The sequence below is a fragment of the Vipera berus genome, assembly GCF_964194415.1.
Source record: "Vipera berus genome assembly, chromosome: 5".
NCBI lineage: Eukaryota > Metazoa > Chordata > Lepidosauria > Squamata > Viperidae > Vipera > Vipera berus.
The window spans coordinates 38,265,352-38,291,991 of NC_138207.1; the positions used below are offsets into that span (position 1 = coordinate 38,265,352).

The 26,640-nt window shown below is 39.8% G+C and overlaps 1 protein-coding gene across 1 annotated transcript in view; it reads left to right on the plus strand.

Annotated features, from left to right (window-relative positions):
• Positions 1–26,640, plus strand: part of SNED1 (sushi, nidogen and EGF like domains 1) — a gene marked incomplete at its 5' end in the record, with an annotated part of 74,545 nt that overhangs the window by 26,674 nt on the left and 21,231 nt on the right. The window contains 16 exons of the mRNA XM_081329803.1: positions 3,691–3,978; positions 4,679–4,819; positions 6,946–7,108; positions 9,015–9,140; positions 9,333–9,446; positions 10,022–10,135; positions 10,377–10,490; positions 10,755–10,871; positions 13,123–13,248; positions 14,716–14,820; positions 15,561–15,674; positions 16,352–16,471; positions 19,621–19,737; positions 19,819–19,935; positions 22,197–22,310; positions 22,964–23,137. Coding sequence (XP_081185929.1) covers positions 3,691–3,978; positions 4,679–4,819; positions 6,946–7,108; positions 9,015–9,140; positions 9,333–9,446; positions 10,022–10,135; positions 10,377–10,490; positions 10,755–10,871; positions 13,123–13,248; positions 14,716–14,820; positions 15,561–15,674; positions 16,352–16,471; positions 19,621–19,737; positions 19,819–19,935; positions 22,197–22,310; positions 22,964–23,137 — 2,164 coding nt within the window. The remainder of the gene's footprint in view (positions 1–3,690; positions 3,979–4,678; positions 4,820–6,945; positions 7,109–9,014; positions 9,141–9,332; positions 9,447–10,021; positions 10,136–10,376; positions 10,491–10,754; positions 10,872–13,122; positions 13,249–14,715; positions 14,821–15,560; positions 15,675–16,351; positions 16,472–19,620; positions 19,738–19,818; positions 19,936–22,196; positions 22,311–22,963; positions 23,138–26,640) is intronic.

The window sequence follows — 26,640 nt, forward strand, 5'->3', positions numbered from 1 at the left end:
GGTCCTCCCAGTTTCAATGTATGGCAGTGAAAGTTGGACCATAAGAAAAGCTGAGCACCAAAGAATTGAGGCCTTTGAACTATGGTGCTGGAGAAGACTCCTGCGAGTCCCTTGGACTGCAAGGCAATCAAACCGGTCAGTCCTAGAGGAGATCAACCCTGACTGCTCTTTAGAAGGCCAGATCCTGAAGTTGAAACTTAAATACTTTGGCCACCTAATGAGAAGGAAGGACTCACTGGAGAAGAGCCTAATGCTGGGAAAGGTTGAGGGCAAGAGAAGAAGGGGACGACAGAGAATGAGGTGGCTGGATGGAGTCACTGAAGCAGTAGGCATGAGCCTAAATGGACTCCAGAAGATGGTAAAGGACAGGAAGGCCTGGAGGAACATTGTCCATGGGGTCGCGATGGGTCGGACATGACTTCGCAGCTAACAACAACAACAATTCTTGAATTACCACATCTTTAACTAAAACAGCCATATATGAGACAGTACCAAAAGCAAATTCAAACTAATAATATTGTAAATTGTACTGCAGCGGCTATCTGACATTTAAATGCTATTAAAGCTAAGTAGATGACTTTAGATCGACATAGGGAATCTTTAGCTTTATTTTTTCATCCCTACTTAGCCAACATTTCATGTAGATGTACTAACCGCTGCCTGAAATTGCACAAAACAGAGACAAGCTGGCACCTGCTCAACAGGCTTAGAGAGCTAACAACAGAGAATCTTATCTGTTGCTGCTAGATGAAAAATGTTCTACTTACGTTACTCTCTGGTTGGATCTTCAAGTGTCTCCCTGCCTGCAAGACACTCTTTCTTACATGGAGGTTGACTGTACTGTATATAGTAAAACTTCAGTTAAATGAACTGTGGAGAAAGGGTTTCTATTATACATGAATGTCCATGGCAATCAAATTTACGTTATTTGTATAATTATGTAATTGATATTTGTCATCATTTGTATCAGTTTTCCAGATGATGCAGATTAACACAAATGACACAACGGTCATTGATATAGTATCAGTGGTATCACTTCATTTTCTAGGTCCTTGTTGTCAGACCCTATAGCCAGACAGCAGACCATAAGTGGCCTTAAATGCCAGGTTGGTTTGTAATAAGCCATTCTTCATCTGCAGTTTGATTGTGCATGAGAGGGCTAACTTGGGAGAGGGCTAACTTGGAATGTATTACTGGACTGGCTGGGTCCCAAAGGGAGGAGGCTTCCTCTCAGAGAAGTGCCTGGCGATGTTTTGAGTATGGCTTCAGCCAAGAACCTAGGCAGGGATGATGGTACGGCAATTGTCATTTGAGAATCACTTACAGCTTTCAGGAATGCTGTTCCACAAGTCACTGGATGTGACATCTTGTTCATTAAGTTGGGCTCCAGGGATCAGTTAGGACTGTTGCTGTTGTACCAGGTTCACTGCTGCATAGCAACCTTCCTGCCTGAGTTCCTTGCTTCCATCTCCAAGTTGCCAGTGAGGTTCCCTAGACCTGTGATCTTGGGGGAATTTCCAATTTGCCTTCCCTGGAAGTGGGATCTGAGGTGACTCAGGACTTATCCTAGGTCATCCAGAGTTCAACAGGGTATCTGTAAACTATAGCTGGTACAAAACAAACGTCACACCTCTGCTTTGTGAGCTGTGTTGGTTACCAGTTTGTTTACAGGTCCAAAGTGCTGGTGTTGATCTTAAAAACCCTTCATGGCATGGAACCAGGTTAATTGAAGGGCCATCTGTTCCAATTTCAACTGCCCATCCTATCAGATCCAGCAGAGAGGGCATGTTGTGGGTTCTATTGCCTAGGGAGCTACATTTGGTGGGCCCTGATGATGGGCCTTTTCTGCTGTGGACTTCCACTATGGAATTTTCTCTCCCCTGAGGTGAAGTTCACCTTGTCACTGTTCTCAAGACTTGGTTATGCTAGCAGGCCTGGAGACCCTAGGGGACAGGTGAACTAGTGAGATGATTCTGCTATTTTTAACACCCCTTTGTCTATTATTCTATTTTAGCTTAGTTTTCAAGCTTTTTAATCTATTTATTAACTGTTTTTAGTTCTATTGTATATCTTCCAAAGTTGCTTGTTTCTGAGATGTTTGTCAGCTATATAAATTTGTTTAATAAATAATAAGGCAACTGATGAAATTTAATTTGAATGACATTTAATATATCAGCTGCCTGCATTACTTTGAACAAAAATAAACTTTGCCCGTTGTTTGGAAATGAAGTTATTTGTGTCCATTGTAGCAGAAGTCCACATAATGGAGATCCAAAGAACCAAGGTTTGACTCCATTTGTATATGGCCTCCAAAAAATGTTCTTCAAAGGCTTGAGGTTCTTAGGTGGTAGAGAAAGATTGTTTCTGCCCTGATTCATGTAGGAAGTACCATAGTAAGGAAAGTACGAAGAACAGAAAACTTAATCTTTGTTGAAAGAATTCAATTATGGCAGTCAGATAATTAAGACATGAGCAAAATCTATCTAACATGACCCAGGCTATGAACCCTGGAAAATAACATAGTATAGACTGTACCACTCAACTTCTATAGACCTGAACACTACTTTAGGTGTATCAGCAACTCTCTGCCTAGCTGAAGACTTAAGTGAGGGAGTAAGACAACATTTCAATCTTTTCCCTGTGATGCCATTTCTATACATGTAAGAGTGTTTTCAAGGAAAAAGATAGCATTTGGAAGACTTTATTTTTACAATGGCATAAAACAGATTATAATCTTCTTCATTAGTGTGTCTTCCGCTGAGGATTTATGATGTGATTTTTTTTCTGAACGAGAGGTTTTAATTCCTTTACATAAAAATCATTTTTGTGATATTAGTAGAATGCCATAATATAACTCATACTTCTTTCTCTGTTTTTGAAATTGCTTTTGCTATAAATTTGGTTAAGAACAACAATGTATATCAAGAGGATGAAACTGTATAGAACAGTAACAAATAAAACAGCGTGTCAGAACAAATCATCTCTGGCCATAAAGTGTTAGCTTCTACATGGGTGATATGGTTTGCCTCTTGATTTCCTGGATCTGCTTCTAGTTCACCCCAGCAAATGATGCTTTGATGGAAGAGTCTCACCTGTCCTCAGAAATGCTTTTTATCTCTGAGCACCTTCAAAATATACTTTTCTGCCTCTTTAAATCATGGGAGGAAATGCAAAGTTTGAGTGCATTTGAAGGTGAGCCTGGCCCAAATGAACTTCACCTTGTTTGTTTAGATCACTGTGGCTGCTGCAGTTTTCTCAGCTGTTCCTCCTTCCTTTGGCCCATCTCCGGTAAGAGAACAGGGTATGGTTTGTTCTGCCTGCCTTCTTAGATCCTTGGGCAATGGCTTTCCAGACCTATTATGCAGTGAGCAAGCAGAGAGTGTGGTTAGAGGAATATCTGAAGGCGGAAGCAGGTCTCTGACTATTTATGGGTACACTTTTTCTTTTGGTTTAAAAGTTTGGAGAATGGCATACTTGTACGGCAGGAGGAACAGATATTTAATATCAAGGTATGGTTTCTATAACATGCACTGAGACTTATATTGCGGTGTATTTTCTGGATTTTTATGTAATTTCTGCTGTCTTTTGGTGGAAGGTCAAGTAAGGCAAGAAAGTTTGTATTATTCCCAGTCTCTTTTAGCTGAGTCTGTTTAATTTTTTCCCCATATCTAACTTTTTTTTCCTGCCTAGGTAAACAACAATGGAATCATTTCCTTCTTAAAAGAGGTATCTCAGTTCACCCCCGTGGCTTTCCCTATTTCCAATGACCGACGTGTTGTTGCTGCATTCTGGGCTGATGTCGATAACCGGCGTTCAGGACAAGTGTATTACCGGGAAACCACAGACCATGCTGTTTTGGAGAGAGCCACTAAGGATATTGCACAGTATTTCCCAGAATTCCCAGAGTTCTCAGCCCAATGGGTATTCATAGCAACTTGGAACAAGGTTACCTTCTTTGGAGGAAACTTGTTTTCTCCAGTAAGTATCAGAACCAGAATATTGACTGATGGGTAATAAGAATAAAAGAGTTTTCTCTCTGCCCTATAGTGATTAAGCTTGGGCAGAACAGAAATTGTAGTAAATTATTGACTTATCAGCACAGTAACCTTCATTTCAGACCCAAAAGTGCTTTTCCAAAAGGCAACTAGTTTTCTTGGTTTTTTCCTTGAAAAAGTTTTGCTTCTCATCCCAGAAGTTTCTTCACTTGTGAATTGAAAAAGCTTCTGGGATAAGAAGCAAAATGTTTTCAAGGAAAAAACAAGGAAGTCCAGTTGCTTTTTTGCAAAAGCACTTTTGGGACAACCATGACCTGGATCATCTTCCTTCATTTCAGACATCAGCATTCTATCTTTCCTATGATACGAGAGATCAGAGAATAAAATACAATACTCGTTCCTTTGACAAAAGAAAAAAAACAAATTAAAACCTTATTTTAAAAGATAGGAATTATTGCACAATATAGCAAAATAATAAGTTCAATATTCTTGGCATGAATAAGTGCTCCTCATAGCGCTCTGACTATCTTGCAGCCAAGCAGCTCTTTAGGACTCAAAAGGGCTCAAGACCTATTGATGGAGACCTTCTTGAGAAGGTTTTACTTTAGTATTAACCAATGCTGCAAATTTCTGAACATTGCCTACTGCCTTAATGCTCTCTCTGTGTTTTTTTTTCCTTGCAGGTAAATACTTTCCAGATAGTCCTCATCACTGATGGCCTGCTTTCCTTCACTATCTTCAACTATGAGTCAATAACCTGGACTACTGGCATGCATGCCAGCAGTGGAGGAAATTTAGCAGGCCTGGGAGGGATAGCAGCCCAGGTAGATTACATGATCACGTTCAAGTTAGTCTCCTTTCTAATACATGGCATACATTCTTGGAGCTGGCTAAAGATGCTGTTGATTGTCTTGATATGGCCACGGCCCAGATAATCCTTAGCTTCAACTTCTTAAATAATAATCTTATTTTTCCCATCCCTTCAGAACTTAGACTACATAGGACCTTTAGTAAAGGAAACTGCAGCTCTTTATTTTGGCCAGTGCTACTGAGTTCCTTCCCCTCATTAGCCACCAACTTATTTAAAAGAGTCATCCAGCAATGACTGCAGCAAGTACAACTTTCTCTTGGCATTTATATTTCATCCTATATGTTGTTTTCTTTCTTTTAGTCGGTGGCTGTTCGGATGTGTGGATATACTATTAATTGCTTGGCCAACTACTAGCAGTCATCTCCAGTAAGCAGGAAGTTACAGGTGTATAGAAAATTAATCCATTTTCAGCCTCAGAAATTCAGGAGTGTAGACTTTTATGATTGTAAACAGAGCAGTAACCACATGCTTTGGATACTGTACAATGCTTTAGGAACACCCTGCCTTGGCTCGGCCAAAGTGGGAGAGAGAGGAAGTTGAAAAGCTTTTCACCAGGCACTGGCTTCTGACCAAATTTGTGAGAACTTGCTGCTGTAATTCACAAGATGATAGAGTGGCTCAGCAGAAGCACCTCACAGCTCAGCATGGCAGAGGCTGCTGCTTGGCTTGAGCTAACAGAGCTGTGCTCATTTTGTGGAAAGCAGCAAGAGAGTCCAAAATTCTCTTGGATTCACCCTGTATAGATGAATGGGGATGAAAATAAGCTCAGTGTTTTGTGCGCTTTCCAGCTAGTGAGTCATGGATGAGTGGGGATTACTGGGGCCTTTTGGTGCCAAAAGCCATTTGGGAAAAGAGTTGCACTAAGTGGACCATCTGAACTCCCTCTTCCCCTCCCACCTTCTTTTTTTTTGCCTTTTAATGATGACAGTTATCGTGTGTTGTAGCCAAAGTCTTTAATCACAAATGACATTCAAAACAGTAGGAGATGGCTTCTAGACTATATGCTGCTTATTTTCTACTGGCCTGTCCTGAAGCAGCTGGAACAGGGGTCCAAATAAATGGTTGTCCTGGAGAAGAAATGCTTGCCTCGACATAAACTTGCAAGTAAGCCTCCAGATGTTGGTGGCCCACAACAATGTTTGCTAACTGTGAGCCAGTTTTAGTCATTTATGAACTGACAACTGTATGTTTGCCTAGTCAAGAATTCTTATCCCAAGAGTCCTGACTCCTGGCTTACAAGAAGACTCAAACAGCTACATTCTGGCTACATTTATTATACTCATATCCCCTTTTCCCCCTGTGGAATCAACTTGATATACAGTATGCTGGGTTTCCATGGGGTCTCCCATTTAGGCGTTGACAAGACCAAGGACCGCTAAGTTCAGGCAACATGTTCCATCACAATTGAATGCCCTGGGAATTGAATGTTTAAGAAGTCCAGAAAGTGGAGATAATCTAGGAACAAATGAAGCTGCCATATATCAAGTGAGATCATTGGTCCCTTTTGCTGAGTTCTGCTAACACTAGCAATGGCATTTCAAGATTCCAGATCAGAGCCCTTCCCAGCCCAATCTGTAGAGTCAGAGGCTGCTCCATATACACAAAACATGTGATTTTTCACTGAACACAACTTTTCCTTGTAAGTAATTTGTCAAAGGAAAACTTCTAGAACAGGGGTGTCAAACTGCCGGCCCGCAGGCCAGTTGCATCGTATGGAGGCCACGCCCACCGCAGCTCTGGCAATGCAAAAAAAGTCACAATATGTCGCGACACGTCACGTGACATGGCAAGTTTGACGCCTGTGTTCTAGAAGAACAACTATTATCTCCACTGAGGAAATCAGAGAAGTTGTATTATGAGGGTTGCTAATGCCTCCTATGCAAAATAGTAGCTATTTAAATGGGAAGCAGAAATATGAAGCAACATTCAGGGAAATTGGATGCTTCCCTTCCTTATGTTCTTGCAGTCCATTCCTCTGCAGGGCACTGGGCATGGTGGAAGACAGAAGTCCCTTGCATTTCCCCCAGCTGCCCTGCTTTCCCCAGCAAGAGGTTTCAGTCTCTGCCCTTGTCTTCCTAGGCAGGTTTCAATGCCGGTGATGGAAAACGATATTTTAACATCCCCGGATCCCGCACTGATGACATTGTCGACGTGGAGATGACGACAAATGTGGGTATCCCCGGGCGCTGGGTATTCAGAATCGATGATGCCCAGGTGCAAGTGGGGGGCTGCAACAACACAAGTAAGAGGACAGCAGTTAGGTTTATTTAATGAAACCAATTCTTCCAGCCCTTCTCTTTGTCCCTGTGAAAGTTCTAGTTCTATGAAGGGTGGCAGCCATGCAATAGGAGCAGTTGTGAGTGGCACATAAACTTCTGAATACTTTACTGAATTGTTACATTAATGCAGTACAATAAATGTGGGATGTACTGTGCAAGTTATAAATTTGGGGAATATGGCTATGCTACTCGGACTGAATCCCTTGGTGGCTGTAGATCTCTTCTGGTTGATTAAGAGCTACTTAATTATTTCTGAGAATGAAACAAGTAGAAATAAGACATAAATAGAGTACCTCTGAGAAAAGCAGGTCTTTATATGAAAGGATGATGATCCTGAAATTAAGATGATTCCATCTTTCCCCACAAAAGGTGGAATGAGAGAACAAATTCATCCACATCTTTACTGTATTCTCAAGTAAATCCTAGATGATTGTCTCATTTTAACACTGAATTATTTGGGAGATGAGGGAAAGCTAGTTTCTTTTTAGTCAATACTCTGTTTGTTACACTTCATATCATAGCATTCATCTCAACCATGAGCTAAAAGTGGCATCTATGGTGCTTTCCCGTTGGGCTAATAGAAATTGGCCCCCAATTACCTACTGAGGTTCATGGTGATCAGAACTCAAGTCTTCTCATTAGTTCTTACGTGCCAAAGCTGTTGGTTTAGAAAAAAGACTAAAGACTCTTAAACTGTAAATTAATTCCATACAAGCATAAATCCATAATGTTTTCTTACATTAATTCAATCATTTTTTATAGGACTGGGTCCCAGATTTAGGCCAGTTTTCTCCAATCTGATGCTCTGAATATGATAAGACTGCAGTTCCCAGATAATTCCACAAGCTTAATAGCTGGAATTCTAGAAGTTGCAATCTCAGTGTAATATCCAATTGGATATATTAGATTCTGTCCCAGGTTTAATTGCAAATTGTTTAATGTGTGGAAATCTGAGGTCATATGTTTACAAATCCATACGGGAAGTGAAATTAAACCTCTCCTAGGGAGGCTTAAACCATCACTAAAAGCTATCCATCAAGCCCAATATTATTCTCCTGCAATGTTGAGGGTTTGTTCAAAAATTGAAACTTCCCACAATCTGTGCCCATCAGTTTTGCAGGGTCTGCATGGCTTCTAAATAAAAACATTTCAGATTTTTCCCAGTCCTTGGCTCCATAGAGTTAAATGAGTTCTCTTCTGACTCTTCATCCTTAATTTAAATTTATCTGTCCATCTTCGGGATATGCTTCTCTGGAGCTGTCTAACTATTGTTCCTTCTTTCTTCTTCCATCCCCTGATTTCCAAATTTAATAATTCTAGAGATTTAGTAGATGATTTTCTCTGCCTCTCTTTTATTTCCTTGAACACATAATTCTGTTAAAAATAATAATGTTGGCAAAATTCTTTAATAATGGAAAATTTGTTGATATTAATGTATCAAAAGGCAATGAGATGCCGTGAAGACTATAGAATTGATCAAAAGTATTTTGCTGTGAAAATGATTTAATAAGATTACTAAAAGTTCACTTAATAAAAGGCTGAATATTGATCTATCAAGGATATTAATTTCATTATCTAGATTTTCAGAAAGATTGTAAAACTCCTACATAGATCAATAGAAGTACTGGCCTGGACAGCTGGGGGAATTGTAATTTTCAACCCAATTTAAATGTGGATAAAATACATTATATTGTGTGGTTTTAAAAGAAATGTGAAACTTCTGTACATTGGTGATCTAAGTTCACTATAGGGAATCATCTACAAGGACAAAGGAAGTTAGATTAGTGTGATGCTCCTGTTGCCACATCATCTAACTTCTCCCTGATTGTGCTTCTAACTATTGAATAGTGGGTTTATTTCTTCATGCAGCTTCAGTGTGTTTGACACTTCGTCCTTGCTTGAATGGAGGAAAATGTATTGAGGACTGCATTACAGGGAACCCTTCATACACCTGCTCTTGTCTCACTGGTTTCACTGGAAAACAATGCCAAATTGGTGAGTCCTGCTTGTCTGCTGTGCACAATTGTACAGAGCAACCGTACTATTTCAGCAACAAATTAGACCTTACATAGCTACTTGTTTTATTTTAGATGGCAATCTATAGATTATTGTTTTCTCCCCTGGGGAAAGAGGAATTGAGTGTCTGAGTAAATCCTAATTCATAGCACCTCTCATTTTCTCTTCCAGATGTGGATGAGTGTGCTTCCAATCCATGTCATAATAAAGCATCTTGTATTAGTGGCATCAACAGCTTCAGCTGTTGGTGTCCACCAGGATTTAAAGGAGCTACATGTGAAATTGGTGAGAAATATTGTGTAAGAGCAAAGACAAACATCCAATAACAAATTTAAGGAGAAAATGTGATTATGATTTTACTATTTATAGTATTTAGTATTTAATTTTTTGTATTATGCTTTATTTTTTTTATCTGCCTTGGGTTCTTGCTTGAGCAGAAAGCAGATTAATTAGACACATAACAAAGACAAAGTCGTAGCAGAACTTCTTTGTGGCAATTACTTTAATTTTAGGAAAGAAGGTGCTTTAATGACATGGTATCTTCAGATGTGTTGGATTACACTTCTCAGAATGCCCAGCTAGGATGACCAAAGAGATGAAATGGAAGCGTATGCCCCAGATAAGGCAGTTCAGTATGGCTATCGGTACCATGAAGCTTCCCATATTATCCTTCCATATCATTTTCATTACAATATACTTATCTTCTATTAAACAAGAAATAATGCTAATTTCAATAGCTGGCCTGTGTGCATATTCAGAAGCTGAAGAATTCTATAGCTTATATGGTTTTCTCGATGAAAAAAATATCTTAATGTCATAATTTAATTTTCTTTTTTGTTGTTGTTGTTGAAATATAATAGAGGAGTCCCAGTGTGAAACCAAAGAATGCCAGAATGGTGGGGAGTGCCAAATAACAAATAGAACAGCTGCCTGCCTTTGTCAGCCAGGTTATACGGGAGAAGACTGTGAAATAGGTGAGCCAAAAATAAGCATGTGTATTTAATGTAATCATCATTTAATCTCCTGCTCATCTGATACCAATTGCATTGTTTATTTCTGTTCTATGTTAATAAGTACTTCTGTTTATTTAATCCGTTTATTCCCTATTTATGAATAACAGCTCTTATACTGCTTGTGCAATATAGTTTTCTACAAAATGAACACTATAACTTCATTTCAAACTTAATATTTTTGTTCTCTTTCTTTTCTCTGCAGAAATAAATGAATGTGAGTCCAGCCCTTGTCTGAATGGTGGGCAATGTATGGATCTTGTCAACAACTATACTTGTGCCTGTGCAACACCTTTTACTGGACACCGTTGTGAAATAGGTGCCTGATTTTATAACTGTGTGATGGCATCCTTTTTCCTACAAAACTAGTCTTGATTGTTTTTTCTCTTTCTTTGTACTTTCAGGCCCTCAGCTTAGACCAAGGGTCTTCAAACTGGCTGAGGAATTCTGGGAGTTGAAGTCCACAAGTCATAAAAGGGCCACGTTTGAAGACCCCTGGCTTAGACCCATCCTTGTATGTGTAATCTTCACTTATTCAGCTGCATTGATCAATACTGAGGCTCCCTCTTCTTCTTCATTCTAGATCCTTCAGCCTGTGAGGGCAGGAACTGCAGGAATCGGCAGATGTGCAACTATATTCGTCCAGGGCGCTATGTCTGCACATGCTCACCAGGATACTATGGAAACAATTGCCAATATGGTGAGCATATTTGTTTATTTTTTTCTAAAGGGAAAAAAATGTATAATTCAACTGTGCCCCTGTACATTCTGCTCTCATAGAATGCTCCCTGCTAATTTTTTAAATCCAGTGACTAGTTATCTTTGACATTCAAATTGTTCAGCTTCTTTAGTTTATTTTTGGGAAATGGCAGTTGTGTTTTATCATCCAATTTCTGCTTATTCATTAAACAGTACAGCTCAAGGATAGGGAACTTGTTTTGACCAGCGGTTCAAGTTAACTGCATTTAGGTGACTATCAGCATAAGTAATCCCACTCCAGATATATTTGCTTTGGTCCATGCTTAGACTGAACTAGTCAGTTTACTTAAACCTTGCATAAAGGAATTCATTGCCCTTACCCCAAGCTCCTAGTTTTTAATAAGCTTTGAAGTTGCCTTAAGTGATACCAGTACAAGGTGAGTATTTTAAGAACTCAGTGCCATACTGTATGGAATTGGGTTTTGGGGAGGAGTCTCCCTATGTATGCTTACTACACTTTACTCCTGATGTTCATAGCCCTCTTTGAACTTGAGTTATAGGGCATATGTTATTTGATCATTAAAAAAAACCTTTATAAGAAGTAAGAAATATGTCATTACCTGATGGTACTGAACTACTAATAGACCTTACCACTTTGCCTGATGGAACGAACACTGGCATCCGGACTATAAGTTTTTTTTAATTTCAGTTCTTAAATGTAATATAATTGTAATTAACATTACATGAGAGAGCATTTAGGTACAAAACCATTAAAACATCTTCAATCAATAGAATATATGAAGGGTAAAATATTTAAAATGGAACAATTAAACCATAATGAGTGGTAAGTTCTACAATTTTGGGATGACAATTGAAAAGGTCACTTCCAGGGAAGAAACAACAAACTGAACTGAGTGCTGCAAAAAAAAAAAAAATGGAACAGAAAACCTTGCAGAATAAAGGTGTCATGGTTCCAATTAATGAGACAGTTCAAACAATATTCAGGCATTGTTTTTCTAAAAGTCTATAATAATGAGAACGAAGCATCGGCACTTATGGATGGATGCCAGAATCTGAATTCTCCTCCCCTAAACCCATCATTATCATGCACAATTCCCTCCCTTAATTACACGTCATTAGTCACATTCTCCAATTAGCCCAAAACGCAAGCTTCACTTCTGTTATCTTGCGCGCCATTCTTATCTAATTTATATATCCGGTTAGCATACCCCTCCCCGCAACTTCTTTATATTGAGAGCTAGCAGTTTGAAGAAAAAGACCGCCTCTTATATTGTCAGAGCAAAAACATCTAATGTTTGCAGCTGGCAAGGGCTGGCAAGGGCTGGTTTTCATATTTCCTCTGCTTACGTGAAGAGGGTCAGCCTCCATGACCGTGCTGTTAAGAAGGTAGAATCAGCCTTTTGGGCAGAACTTTCCATCCATTATCTTATCCTTAGTAAAGCATAGCCCACAAGTGACCAAACTTTTTGCACTTCATGTAGGTCCTCCCAATATCCATGCAGTGGTACAGAAGAGTTGATATGTAAAGCTGGACATACAGGAACTGCCTCCTAACTTGGGGGTGCCAGACTGTGTAAAGTCATCTGTGTTTATTTTGCATGTGTCCTCCCTGTAGAATATCGAGAGAATAAGTTTTTACACAATCAAACTGAGTGGTTCCCAGATAAATACATACAGAACAATAAAATAAGACAGTAATAGAAGCAAAGAAGAAAATATGGTAAAAATCAGGCAACAACCAAGCAAACCTACGTTGCCCTGAAGGGCACCCCAATCACTTTTGCCAAAGCCCTAGAATGAACAGCAATTTCTTCAAAACTGTCCAAAATATCAGCAGGATGGGGGCTATCTGGATCTCAAGGGGAACCTCATTCAGGAGCCAGATGCTGAACAGAGCACATTTATTTATCAATTTAATTTATTTATTGAATTTATATAGCTACCCATCTCACAAAATACAATTATGTACGGTGTACAACAATCTGTATATTTGTGATAGATAGCATTATTTAATCAAAAGAAGATAAAGCACATCAGCTTGTGGGATTGGCTGGATGGATACTATGAGAGATAGGTGGTCCCAAAAGTAATCAGGCTAGATATCATGTAGGGTTTTATAGATAAAAACCAGCTTCTGTATTTGATACTGAGAAGATGTTCTAATATTCTTTTTTATGCTTCAGAATTGTATCTCTCTTTATATGTGATCATGATTCCTTCACTGTTTCTAGGTGGCCCCAGAATGTCTAATGCCTGTAGCTCCAATCCATGCCAGAATGAGGGTACATGTCTTGAAAGCAGTCAAGGTTATATGTGTGAATGTTTGGAAGGATACACAGGAACTGACTGCAGAGATAGTAAGTATTATAGTGAAACACACTAAACAAAATGTTGTGCTCTTCTTGAGCTTCATGCATGTATACAGTGTTTCCAAATTAGCAGTGGAACGCTGCAGTCTGGGTGGGCAGTTCGCAGAAAACAAATCATTTTGATTTGCTTTCTTTTTCAAAGTGATTGTATCTGAGCAGGTTTTAGCTCTATAAAAATTACTACTACTACTACTACTACTACTACTACTACCACCTTCTCCAACCACATTAAATTCCCAGTTAGTTTTAGATTTATCAGTAATAATAAGACCCTGTCAGGAACCTGCAAAGGAAAACATTGACATAATTAGCAAAATAATAAGGGGATTTATGTCGCTATTTGCATGTGGTGGTACTGATGACATGGGAGATAGTGACATGACTTCAAAGTTAGATGCATGGTACAGTAGCTACTATTTCAGTTTTGTGTCATGGCCATCATACCTCCTTGCTTGAATTTTGCTCTCAGAATTTTCAGAATAGAGGTTTGTAATGTTTTTCTGTTGTCAAATTTATTTCAAAAGACTTGCAGATTTGGGGTGTTAATCATTTCAAACTGGGGATTAAAAGCCAAATGGGCTGCAGTAAAAGATTGTAAATAGGATTTTATCATTTCATTTTTGTTGTATTTGGATGGAATTTGAGATTTTTCTTTAACTATATAAAGTATGTTTTAAGCCTTACACTTTCATCACCACCACCAAACCTGGTATTTCTGCCTAAAATGTTAGGAAATTGTATGTGATTTTCAGCAATGGCAATATTAAAGTTGGTGGTATACTTGAAGGGAACTCTGACTGATGTAAATAAAGGCTTTCAGCACTACATTGGGCTACCTATCATTGTTACACAATGAACAGAATCAGCTCCCCTCATGTGTTGTTAAGCTTTGACATGCTAATACTTCTAGATGATTTTAATGCCTATTATCCAGGGGCATTTTTTTTCAAGTTACTGGAGAACTAGTTTCTTTCATGGTCCCACTCTATCTCCTGTTGACCTCATTTATCTTCATTAAGCTTTTCCCACTCTGAAGCTTACAGGCACTAATTACTGGCTCATACTGTCTTCTAGGAAGAGAATAGGTAGTGTCTGACATACCATTTTTTTCAAAAAGCAATAAAGCTCATTAGAGTTGTTGAACCAAGCACAGATACCACCACAAGGGATCATTTAATAGGTAAAGTGTGATTACTCCTGTAGGGAGCACAGCTGGTTTGTAATTTGCCATTGCTTAGGTAGTAATTAAAGAAAATAACTAATATTACAAGAAAAGGATGTAAAAGCTCTTCAGTATTAGCCAACTCTAATTCTGATGTTTCCTTGCAGCAGGTTGCATCATCCTGCTTTGGTTACTGAATGGAGGTAGATTAATGAAGGTCTCAGATTTGCTGGCTCAGACAAGTCTAATTTGTCTCAATCAACTTTCTTCCTCCCTCTCTTGAATTTTTGCAGAACTCTCAGAAGACTGCGAGTGTCGGAATGGAGGAAAGTGCCTGGATGGAAATGTCACTGTATGCCATTGCCCACCTGGATATTTTGGGCTTCTCTGTGAATTTGGTAAGAGAAATGTTTTCTAATCTATGCAAAACATTTATTTCTTCTTTAGATTCTTGCTGCGTGTGTGGTAAAGTGACAAGAGTATACTGTGATACCTTTAGGTACAGTATAACCCATTTACTTTTGTGCAGACTTTTATGGATCAATTCTGAATCATGAGATCTTACATGATAATCAACTGGTGAGTCTTTAAGGTGTTATCAGATGCTACTTTTTGTGTTGTGAAAGATTACCTCTCTAGAAACTCCTACAGTGTAATGTGATGTTATTTTTATTCTGACTGACATTTCCATTTGTGAACATGGGCAGATGAACTGTTTTCACCTAACTGCCCAATCAATGTTTTAATTCCTTCAGAGCCACTCCCTGGCATATGATTGCTAAAAGCACCAAGAACCAAGCTAACAGTCCAGATTTTTGTGGGCCACAAGTAATAATCTGAGTCTTTATCTATAGCTGGTACCTTCCAGTTCTTTTGGACTACAGATAATATCAGAGCAGTGGCTGATAATCAGACCAAGTTGAAGGGTTAGTCTAAGGAAAATAATTTTATACTATGCAGCACTGCTCCTTCTCTTGTGTGTCCTATATTTTCTTGCTTTGTAAGTATTATAGATAATTTTCCCTGAGCTGGATAATTGATCCTGCTGTGTATCTAATGGGTGATATTTCTCATTATCTGTAGCATGCTCGGCTGTGTAATAGAGAGCCATCCTATATGTGCTTTTGATCTATTGCAGAAGTGACTACTACACCTTGCAATATGAACACCCAGTGCCCAGATGGGGGTTATTGTATGGAGTATGGTGGCAGTTACCTTTGCGTGTGCCATACAGATTATGGCAATAATCACAGTAAGTAAAACAGGCTCAGAAAACTAGAGTGTGTCCTGACTTTAAGAACCATGATGGGGAAGAGAGGAGAAATTCATGTAATGATGCCAATCAAAGGTTAAACCTGGTTAGTGAAGGTTAAGGGATAGGTTTAAAAATGAAAGAGGGAGAAATGCAATCTTGAGAAATGCAATGTAATTTATAAGGAATATGCAAGTGACATGATAGTGTGGGAAAATAATGTGCAAGTAACTTGTACCATCTTTGTTGCTGTTTATACTTTCTCTTGTAAATGGTAAAAAATGGTGAGAATATCAGGTGGGCTGTTAAGTTTTTGGTTTGTGAATAGTAGGAAGGAGAACCTGCTATATCTTTTTACATTCTAAAAAACAATCCTTTGAAACTGACATTTTCTCAGCATCAGTTCCTTTAGAACATTAACATCAGAGAATAGAAGGATTTTTTTTTCAGCCATGCAATATGGGGGGTATTGCAAAATCTCCAACCACACCTCCATCTTCCGTGTATATTTAAGATGATGTCATTCCTATGTCTGCATGGCCTAGAATATCCGTGGGCATCTGAATTCAAAGAGATGTGTCCTCTTTTTCCATGTCATTTAATTGAGCTCCTCTCCATGGGGCAGGTGGGTTTTTCATTTAGCATCAGCCCATGTGAGGCCATGTCTGCTTTTGCAGCTGAGCCATCCTCTCCATGTGACTCAGAGCCCTGCCTGAACGGTGGATCTTGTGATGCTCATGAAGACTCCTACACCTGTGACTGTCCCCGAGGCTTCACTGGAAAATATTGTGAGAAAGGTACTTGACAACACAGAGGTGACTGAACAGAATCTACATTCTCAAACTTGCTTTGATGAGAGACAACCTTTTCACCCTAGAACAGGATTGGGTGAGAAATTGATTGCAAGGATTTGTGCTTTTTCTCTCATATGATTGAACTAGGGTATGGTTCATCCTATGGCCAGCTAAAGTTGAGTGAGACCATTGAAGAAGTATTCTCTCTCTAGGATAGGGGTGTCAAACTGCTGGACCAGTTGCATCATGCGGAGGCCGCACCCACCACAGCTCTGGCCATGTGAAAAAAGTCACGATACGTCGCGCCACGTCACGTGCTATGGCGAGTTTGACACCCGTGCTCTAGAACAGGGCTTTTCAACTGGTAGTACATGTACCACCTGTGGTACATTGGAACGTGGCAGGTGTTACACAGCCCTGCCCAGCCCAGGGTAGAGGGGGAGGGAACGAGCCAAAGCGACACAGTGCAGGACTTGCCTTGAGAGAGTCCTCAGCAGCTGCAGGGCTGCTGGGGTGAGGCAAAGGCCCCAGGATCAGCACTTCCGGCACACCCAGAAGAGAAAGGAGGAGGAGGGGGGCAGACACAGGAGAGGCTATAAAAGGAGGCAGTTTGGGTGGGAGAGGGAGAGAGAAAAAAGACGCAGCCTTGGGAGGAGGAGGAAGAGTCAGCTGGAGCTGCACCAAAGGTAAAAGGAGGAGGAGGAGGAGGACGGGCAAGAGAGGAGAGGACAAAATACAGGCACACGGGTGGCAGCGACAAACAGGTAAGAAACGCAGCTGGGGAAAGGTCACGACATGAGAGTCCTTCCTTTCCTCCCTCCCTCCCTCTCATTGTCCCTTCCTTCCTTCCTTCCTTCCTTCCTTCCTTCCTTCTCTCACAATGTGAAGGAGGGAGGGAAGGAAGGAAGAGACAAAGAGGGAGGGAAGGAAGGGACAATGGAAGTGAGGGAGGGAAGGAAGAAAGAAAGGAAGGACAGTGGGAGGGAGGAACAATGGAAGGGAGGGAGGGAAGGAGGAAGGGACAAAGAGGGAAGGAAGGAAGAAAGGAAGGAAAGAAGGAAGGAAGAGACAATGGGAGGGAGGGAGGGAAGGAAGGAAGGGACAATGGGAGGGAGAGAGGAAGGGAAGGAAGGCACCCATGCCAGTCCCACCCCCCTCCACCAGAGACCCACAGCTCCCCCCCACATCCACACCCACACACCCCACAGACACCCCACAACCTGAGTGATGAGCTGGCCACGCCCTCCCCCCAGCCATTGACTTCACTTGTCAAAAAGTTGCAAAAGGTGATCACATGACCCTGGGACACTGTGACCATCATAAGTATGAATCATTTGCCAAGCATCTGAATGTAAACCACATGACCCTGGGGATGCTGCAACAGTCATAAGTGTGAAAAATGGTCATAAGTCACTTTTTTCAGTGCTGTTGTAACTTCAAACAGTCACTAAATGAATTGTTGCACATCGAGGACTACCTGTACCTTATCATTTTTTTCCTTTTTTTTGGTCATCAGGTTTTTGACACCTTGCTAGGCACTAGTGGTACTCGAATATTACCTTATCCTAAAAATGGTACAATGGGTGAAAAGGTTGAAAAGCCCTGCTCTAGAACATTCATTATAGGATCCTAATAAGTCTGTATCAAAAAGTACCCAATACATTGGCCTTTGGAAAGTATTAGATTTTGGAACTTGGTGTGTCTTAACCTTATCTAAGAAAGAAGTATTGGAGTAGTTCTTCTCAACCTTGGCAACTTTAGGATATGTGGACTTCAACTCCCAGAATTCCTCAAATTGGCTTGGAAGTCTTTATTTGGAAAGGAAAAAAATATGGTTTTATGTGGACAATCTATATTGAAAATAATTTCATGCATTCATGGGGACATGCAGAATACTGCTGGCAACTCCTTAAATCAAACACTTCTTGTCCTGGGGTCAGCAGACACTTACACAAGACCCCGCTACTTTAAGAAGTTGCAGAAAGTTATCATCTAAGTGTCCCCACATGCTCCATGAGACTTTTCCCTTTTCCCTTTTGTCTAATGCCAGTTTGTTCACAAACCATTCTTAAAACAAAGATTGGTTTAGTGATATTTGTGAAAGTTAAACATAGCAGAAATTAGTTTTGGCAAAGTATTTGGTTTTTCTATCTTGAATTTAAGGGACGCGGTGGCTCAGTGGGTTAGGACACTGAGCTTGTCGATCAGAAGGTCGGCAGTTTGGCGGGTTGAATCCCAAGTGCCACATAACAGAGTGAGCGCCTGTTACTCGTCCCAGTTCGAAAGCACGTAAAAATGCAAGTAGAAAAATAGGGACCACTACGGTGGGAAGGTAACAGCATTCCATGCGCCTTTGGCGTCTAGTCATGCTGGCCACATGACCATGGAGACGTCCTCAGACAAGCGCTGGCTCTTCGGCTTTGAAACGGAGATGAGCACCGGCCCCTAGAGTCGGAAACAACTAGCACGCATGTGCGGGGGAACCTTTACCTTTTTATCTTGAATTTATTCATAATCTGTATCTTGGTTGCTGTAAATTTAGCAATTAGTTTATTGTGATGAAAGAATTAGACAAGCAAGGAACAGACTACTCCTTTCATCCCATTTGCATGGGTTTATTTTCAAAGGATACATAGCAAGTATCACTGTCAGAATCCATTTATATCACATTCATAAATGTATGTTTAAAACATTTTCCCCCCCCCATGGATTCTGCCATCTCCCGAGGAAGGAGGAGCGCATGTGGATTCAGCCTGCCTTAGGTTATTTCAAAGACCAAGGGAAATCTTTTGAACTGGGGGAACAAAAGGGAGGGTTAGAGAAGAAGGCATCTGGCCTGTGTCTTCATTTAATTCTGTAGAGGAAGAAGGCAATAACCATAAAGATTCAAAGTTCCTTTTTTCCCACGAAAGGGATGACATGAAGTAAAATGATGGAGGCTGACCAAATGGGGTTGAGGGAAGGGGGGTTGAACCAGGAACCCTTTATAAAGTTTCAATTTGTAAAACAGTACTAAGTCCTGTCTTGTATTTCCACAACCAAGTATGTCCTAGTAAAAATTCCTTTTGGACTAGAACTGACTCCAAGAGTTTTTGTTTTCCTAAGACGTGGATTGGGGTGGGTCCTGACAATCACTACTTTTCTCTTGCCAGCAAGACCCAAATTGTGCAGCTCTGGACCCTGCCGCAATGGAGGGACTTGTAAGGAATCAGACGGGGAATACCACTGCACCTGTCCCTACCGCTTTACAGGAAAGCACTGTGAGATAGGTACGCAGTGGCATACTATTTTGTCCCATTGAAATGCTTTGCAGTTGTACACTCTGTAACTTAAATCTTTTATTTTTATAGGTAAACCTGATCCTTGTACCTCAGGGCCTTGTCATAATGGGGGCACCTGTTTCCATTATATTGGCAAGTACAAATGTGACTGCCTGCCTGGATACACTGGACGGCACTGCGAAATAGGTATTGGAATAGGAGGGATCTTTGTCTACTGGAGCTTAATTGTGGATCCGAAGACTTTGCCTGCAGCCTTTAGGTTGGGCAAGAGGTTTTTGTGATTAGGTTCTTCACTCATTAAAAGCAACAGGTATTTCTACCCCCAAAGTTAAGGAAGTGCCCACATTGCATTAGTATTTAAAATATTTATAAACAATAACTACAATGAGAAGATATTTTAAAATGGCATTTATTGTAACAGAAAAATGTGATAAATCTTTGATAACAATTTGTCTCTTCTTAATCCAGAGGATAGTGCATATCCCTTCAGCTGTTGCTGAACTATAGTTTCCAACATCCTTCGCTTTTGGCTTATAGGATTTCAGATCCATATTTGAAAGACAATACAGTCTCCATCCATATCCTAATCCCCTGAAAGTTACATTAAAATAAAAGCACCTGAAAAAGTGAAGGAAAGGTTATGTTCAAAAGCTTCATTAACTTTCATGTTGCTTGTGTAAAACTGCAAATATATAGTTTAACAACTCTTGCCTACTATACTTGATTAACCTCTTTGATAAAATTAATGACTTCTGCCTTGAAAAGAGATAAGATATAGAACAGTGGTGGCGAACCTATGGCACGCGTACCAAAGGCGGCACTCAGAGCCCTCTCTGTGGGCATGTGCGCCGCTACTGCCAGCAGCTTGTGCAGGTCCATTAGGCCACCACCGTAGCCCCAAGCGGCAGCCCCACCCAGTATAAAGGAGGTGAAGCAGCCAGCTAGCAAGCTCGAGTAGAGGTGGTAGAGCATGCCCACACCCAGCAAGCCAAAGGCCACCCCGAGCAGGGAAAGGTGGATCTCCATCGGCGCCACAGCCCCCCAGCCCAACTAGGATTGCGTGCCTCCCCCCATTCTATGCTGGGCCTCCTTCCCACTGCCCCACCTGCCAGAGACCCCCTGGATCTCCCCCAACCCTGCCCAACCCCCACAGTCATCCCCCCCATGAGCAAAATAGAGGTGGCCATGCCCACCCCAGCCATGCTCAACCAATCAGCCGTGACAACCGCAGCCATACCCACCCAGTGGGCCATGCCCCCCCCGAGGGCACCACAGTACTGATGCGGCCCTGGCACTTTGCGATAAATAAGTGAGTTTTGGGTTGTGGTTTGGGCACTCGGTCTCTAAAAGGTTTGCCATCACTGATATAGAATAAGTTGAAGTTTGGCTATTGTAACTCGCCTCTTAGTATGTTTTTAAGATAATTTACTCTGTGGGCATTAATCTTTTGCCTCTTATATCCCTCAAACAACCTGTATCCCACTTCAAAAAAGTTTACTTTTTTCCAATAAGGACATTAATATGCTATCCTGTTCTGTTCTATTATGTTATTGATTCTTTCATCCTCAGTGTCATGAACATTATCTTCCTGAAAGCAGCAGAGGAAGGTTTCAGCCATATACATAAATTTTGGGTCTTATGTCACATTAAACTCAACTGGATATAAGTTCTGAGTAGGAACTTGATTGGCACTTCAAGACTCTACCTACTTTATTTATGTATAGTAGAAAATAACTTGATAGTTTTTTTCCTTGAATAGACCAAAATGATGGAAGAGAAAATAAATACAGGTAAAGAGTGAAAAAGCGATGTTAGGTCTACCTCATAAGTGACAAGTGACAAGTCATTATACTTCCAAGACTGAAAAAGCTATTTAATTTAATGAAATATACATCAGCTTAGATTCCAGGAAATTTTAAATTACTGCTTTGATTTGCAGATTTGAAGGACTAAGCTATATTAATGTTTAAGGTGCTGGTCTAAGACTAGAAGAGCCAAATGCAAATCTCTACTTGATCATGGAGCTCATTGGATGACTTAACCCAGTTCTTCATAGTATCATTGTAGTAGGATAAAGTCTCTCCACTTACAGCATATTGAGTCATCAGAGAAAAAGGGAATATAAATATAATAATAACTACCTAAAAGATATATATTTGGCTGGAGATTGGGTTTTCCAATGGACACATGATAGTATTGGATAGGGCCATGCTAATGCCTCTTCACCAGCCAGCCCCTCCCTTCTCTTCTCTTCTAGTCTAATGTTGCCCTTTGGTTTTTTTTTACATTGAGAAAAATGTTTCAACAGACAAAGCCTCCATCTAACCTCCAATTTCTGCCATTGGTGAAATTGTATTAGTAATCTCTTATTTTAAGGTCCTGCATAGAACCTTTTGTAAGCTGGGAATGGAACAGTTTACCATGCTGGAATGGAATCTGTTTTACAGCTCCTTCTCCTTGTTTCCTGCATCCATGTAAAAATGGGGCCACTTGTGAGGATTTTGGCAACAACTATGTCTGCATATGCTCTGCAGGTTACACAGGAAGACATTGCCAATCAGGTAACTTTAGAAAAGCATAATACACTCTTGAGAAGACAATTCCTTGTTGTAAAAGATAATAATTATCACCATGAGATTCATCTGTGCCAGGAAAGAGGGCAGTGCCTACATTTTTATTAAACAAAGCACTGGTTTTCTTTTTTGAATAGAAATACCAGTGTTCTAGAATATTCTACTTCACACTTTTTTTATTTTCAGGAAAAAAAGTGTTTAAAACCTGGCAGCACAGCTAGGGTAAGGCATGCTGGAATTCACAGCCCAGAGCTTTGCAAACAATTTTCTTTTCCCTCAGAGACTAGGGAACTAAAGTTTGTATCCATATTGGTTAGAAGTTGTGCCAAAAGTTGCATTTGTAACATTCTTTAAATAAGCATGCAGGTATGATTGCATTCTTCTGGATGCCAATAGCTGAAAGCCTGCCTGATGGCAAGTTACAATAAAATACCTTTTCTAAAATAACTGCACTCATGCATGAATGTGCCTTTATATTTACACCCAAAAGGCTCATCATCGCTGTGAGGCCTTTATTTATGCAAGTCAGAGATTATACTGGCACTCATTGCTTTTTATCTTTCTCCTACTGTAAACCCCACTGTCCTTCTCTGTCTCTCCATGTGTGTGTGTCACTCTTTCTCTCTCTGTTTTTACTTTAGAGATTGACTGCGGTATCCCCACTGAAGTGAAGCATGCTCAGGTAGCATTTAATTCCACTAAGATGGGCTCCTTGGCAATATATCACTGTGCTCTTGGTTATATTCTGAGTTCCCAAAATAACCCTCGCCTATGTTTGGCACAAGGCATCTGGAGTGACCCACCAGAATGCAATGGTAATTTGATTCACTGTATATATGTGTGTATGTATGTATGTGATAGACAGAGAAAAAAAGTGAGAACATTGTTTTTCTGTCAACTTCAAACAACTATTTCTCTTTTGACTTTTATTTTTCAGCCCTACTCTGTAACAATTAAAATATTAATGTTGAAAGAATGATTGAATGAAATCAATCCTCCTTTTGATTCCTATATATTCTTTAATTATGGTTTAAAAAATCTTTCATACTTAGTTAATAATAGCTGGGAGAATGTAAACTAATTTCATTTATCAGTAGCACCAGACTCAAGTTTGCAGGTGTTTTGGAAGCTGGTAGTTATTGATTTATTTCCATGTGTGACAATATATGAAATATGTATATGAAGTTTCCTTGCAGGGAAAATTATTTCCTTGCCAATTCTCTACCTTAAGATAAAGGTAGGGAAATGAGACTTTTTAGTATAGATCTTCTCTTCTCAAGTATCCGCCCAATTTTGTACCTGCTTTTTACTATTAAAAGAGAATATCCTAAATATAGGAGATGTTGCCAAGACAAGTGGTTATCCAGGAACAAGAACAGGCAATGTTTTTTGGACTAGGTCTCCCAGTCTATTACTACGAGCCATGTAAGCCAGCTCTGGTGAGAGTTAAAATGTGGAATGTTTGCAGAGCATCTGTTTGCCAGCTTCTATTCTGAGCAGTTTAGTTCAGACAAGACTCCTGCATTATGCCCAGCAAACATAGCACTTGCAAACTCAAGAAAAATATTGTATGGATAATTCTTGACAGAAGAATAAAAGGTAAGATAATGCAGATATGGCTTCAAGACATAAAGATTGAATAGATAGGGTTTATTGTGAAGAAGAAGCAATTCCCTTCATCATCCTGTACAAATAATAGGAAACTCCTATTATCTACTGTAATCAATGGCACCAAAGATGACTGGTGTAATATCCTTAACTCCAAGAATCATTAAACTATTTAAAACAGAATTTCTGCCCTCCTGCTAAATAAATCATAGCTTTATGCTTATAAAGATGCCTGTACCCTAGAAGTGATTTAGTCTAAGTTTCTGAAAGCCACACTTCATGTCCTTCATTGAAATGACCTTATACAATTAGAGCTTGGCTGCATTTCTTTGGGGCTGGCCTGAGACTTTGCCATCTCAGATTTTGGCTGAAACACATAGAAAAAAAGCGTGTTCCTGATTCATCACATCCTACTAGATAGATTTTCCTCATCCCTGAAGAAACAAATTGATTCTGATGTGGCATATTGTGACATTACATTCCTGACAGTATTGATACTTGGGTCCAGATAAAGCCTTAATTGAATTTAAATAGAAAATTTGAGGTTTATAGACCTACAAAATGGTACAGTTACAATCATGCACCCTTATGGAATAATTGCAGGTTCTTCACAGACAATTCCTAGATACCTCTACAACATCTTACATGTTCCACATAGGGGATTTTTTTTAATCTTAGCTCAAATTGGCACATTACCATATTACTTATTTATTTACCGTATGGCTGGTCACACACAGAATTAAAAGCACTTCATATTTACAAGTTAGAACAGTTAAAACATTTTTTTTAAAAAAGAAGCAATTATAAAACCTAAGAGGAAAACAGAAATAACATTTCAGAGTTTAATGTCGAGTTTGGAGATCCAGTCAGTAGCTGCCGTTGTTACGCAGAGGAAGTCCTTAAAATCTCCTGGGTATCTTCTATTAGTGCATTCCCTCACTATATGTTGGATAGTCTGTCGGGGAGCCCCGCAATCACATTGTGCTGAAGGTGTCTTTCCCCATTTATACAGAGAATCGGCACACACCCCATGAGTCGTTCTAATTCTATTGTATGTCACCCATATCTGTCGGGGTAGATTAAATCCTGGAGGTATACTATTAACCATATTACTAATATCCTGTATAATAACCATATGTGTATTTACTCTGATTTAAAGTTTGAACCATGTATTGTTGCAATGCCAATTGTACCACCCATGATGTCTGGCATTCATAAACCTGATATCATGGTTCTGACAAATGCAGTACTTCAAAGAACTTCAAGGCATTGTTTACCTTAAAGAATCTTTTATACTTGCATAGCTTCGGCACGTACATATTAGACGCCAAGATCTGAATTCTCCTCCCCTGAACACATCGTATCAATCACAATTCCCTCCCTTAATTTAATGTCATAAATCACATTCTCCAATTGGTTTAAAATGCAAACTTTCCCTCCAGTTTAACAACCCGCCAAATTCTTCTCTTCTCTTATTACAAACAGCCTTGAGATACATGCTCTCTACTCCCCCCAGCATCCACTAATTCTAGCTCTAAAAATAATATACGAGTTAAAGGAAGGCTACATTTCCCTATGTTGTCAAGCAAGAACATCCGATGTTACCAGCATTGACAACATGTCTCTGATTAAGAAATTACAATCTTCCTTCTGCAAGATTATAAAGGATACAAGTTTCTAACAATAGCTATCATTTGCAAAAGTCAGCATTTTTTATTGTTTCAGGTTTGATTTTTCTGTATGTTAAATATTATATCTGTTTTAGTGGAGTAAAGGGAGGGAAGAAGGAAGGAACTCATTAACTATATTTCCATAAGAAGTTTCTGCTCACTGTTATCAGCACACATAATAACAATGACTATAATAACAACAATAACAATAATAATGAACAATAATTCTTCCCTACAATAAAGCATTGCTAATAAAATTCCAAAGGGAGGTAATCCTTCTTAAAGAAGGGATGAAGCATCCCTATTTTCTATGCTTCAAGTCTACCAAATCATCAGAAAAATCTCCCAGAATTTAGAAAGCTGTTTTTTAAAATGACATTATGTATACAGATATATAGGGATATGGTGTCTCAGTGGGTCAGGATGCTGAGCTTGTAGATCAGAAGGTCGGCAGTTTGGCGGGTTGAATCCCAAGTGCCGCATAAGAGAGTGAGCGCCTGTTACTCGTCCCAGCTTCTGCCAACCTAGCAGTTCGAAAGCACGTAAAAATGCAAGTAGAAAAATAGGGACCACTACGGTGGGAAGGTAACAGCGTTCCGTGCGCCTTTGGCGTCTAGTCATGCAGGCCACATGACCACGGAGACGTCCTCAGACAAGCGCTGGCTCCTCAGCTTTGAAACGGAGATGAGCACCGGCCCCTAGAGTTGGAAATGACTAGCACGCATGTGCAGGGGAACCTTTACCTTTTTATACAGATACAAGGTTCATTTATAACCATTTACAGTCACTTGTACTGAGTTGTAGCAGTTCTCCCATATTTTGGATGGATCTCTTAGTTCTATTTAGCTACTTTCTTAAAAACCATATTCCCTGTGTTCTGATGATTGGGAGGGAGCACAATTTTTGATGTTCAAGCTAATGATACCCAATATCTATATATTTATAATTTAAGAAACAAGAATGCAGCATCTCTTTCCAGATGCTTTCTAGACATCAGATTTTCCATTGCAGATAGGTGATGGGTGCTTCTTTTACCTTCT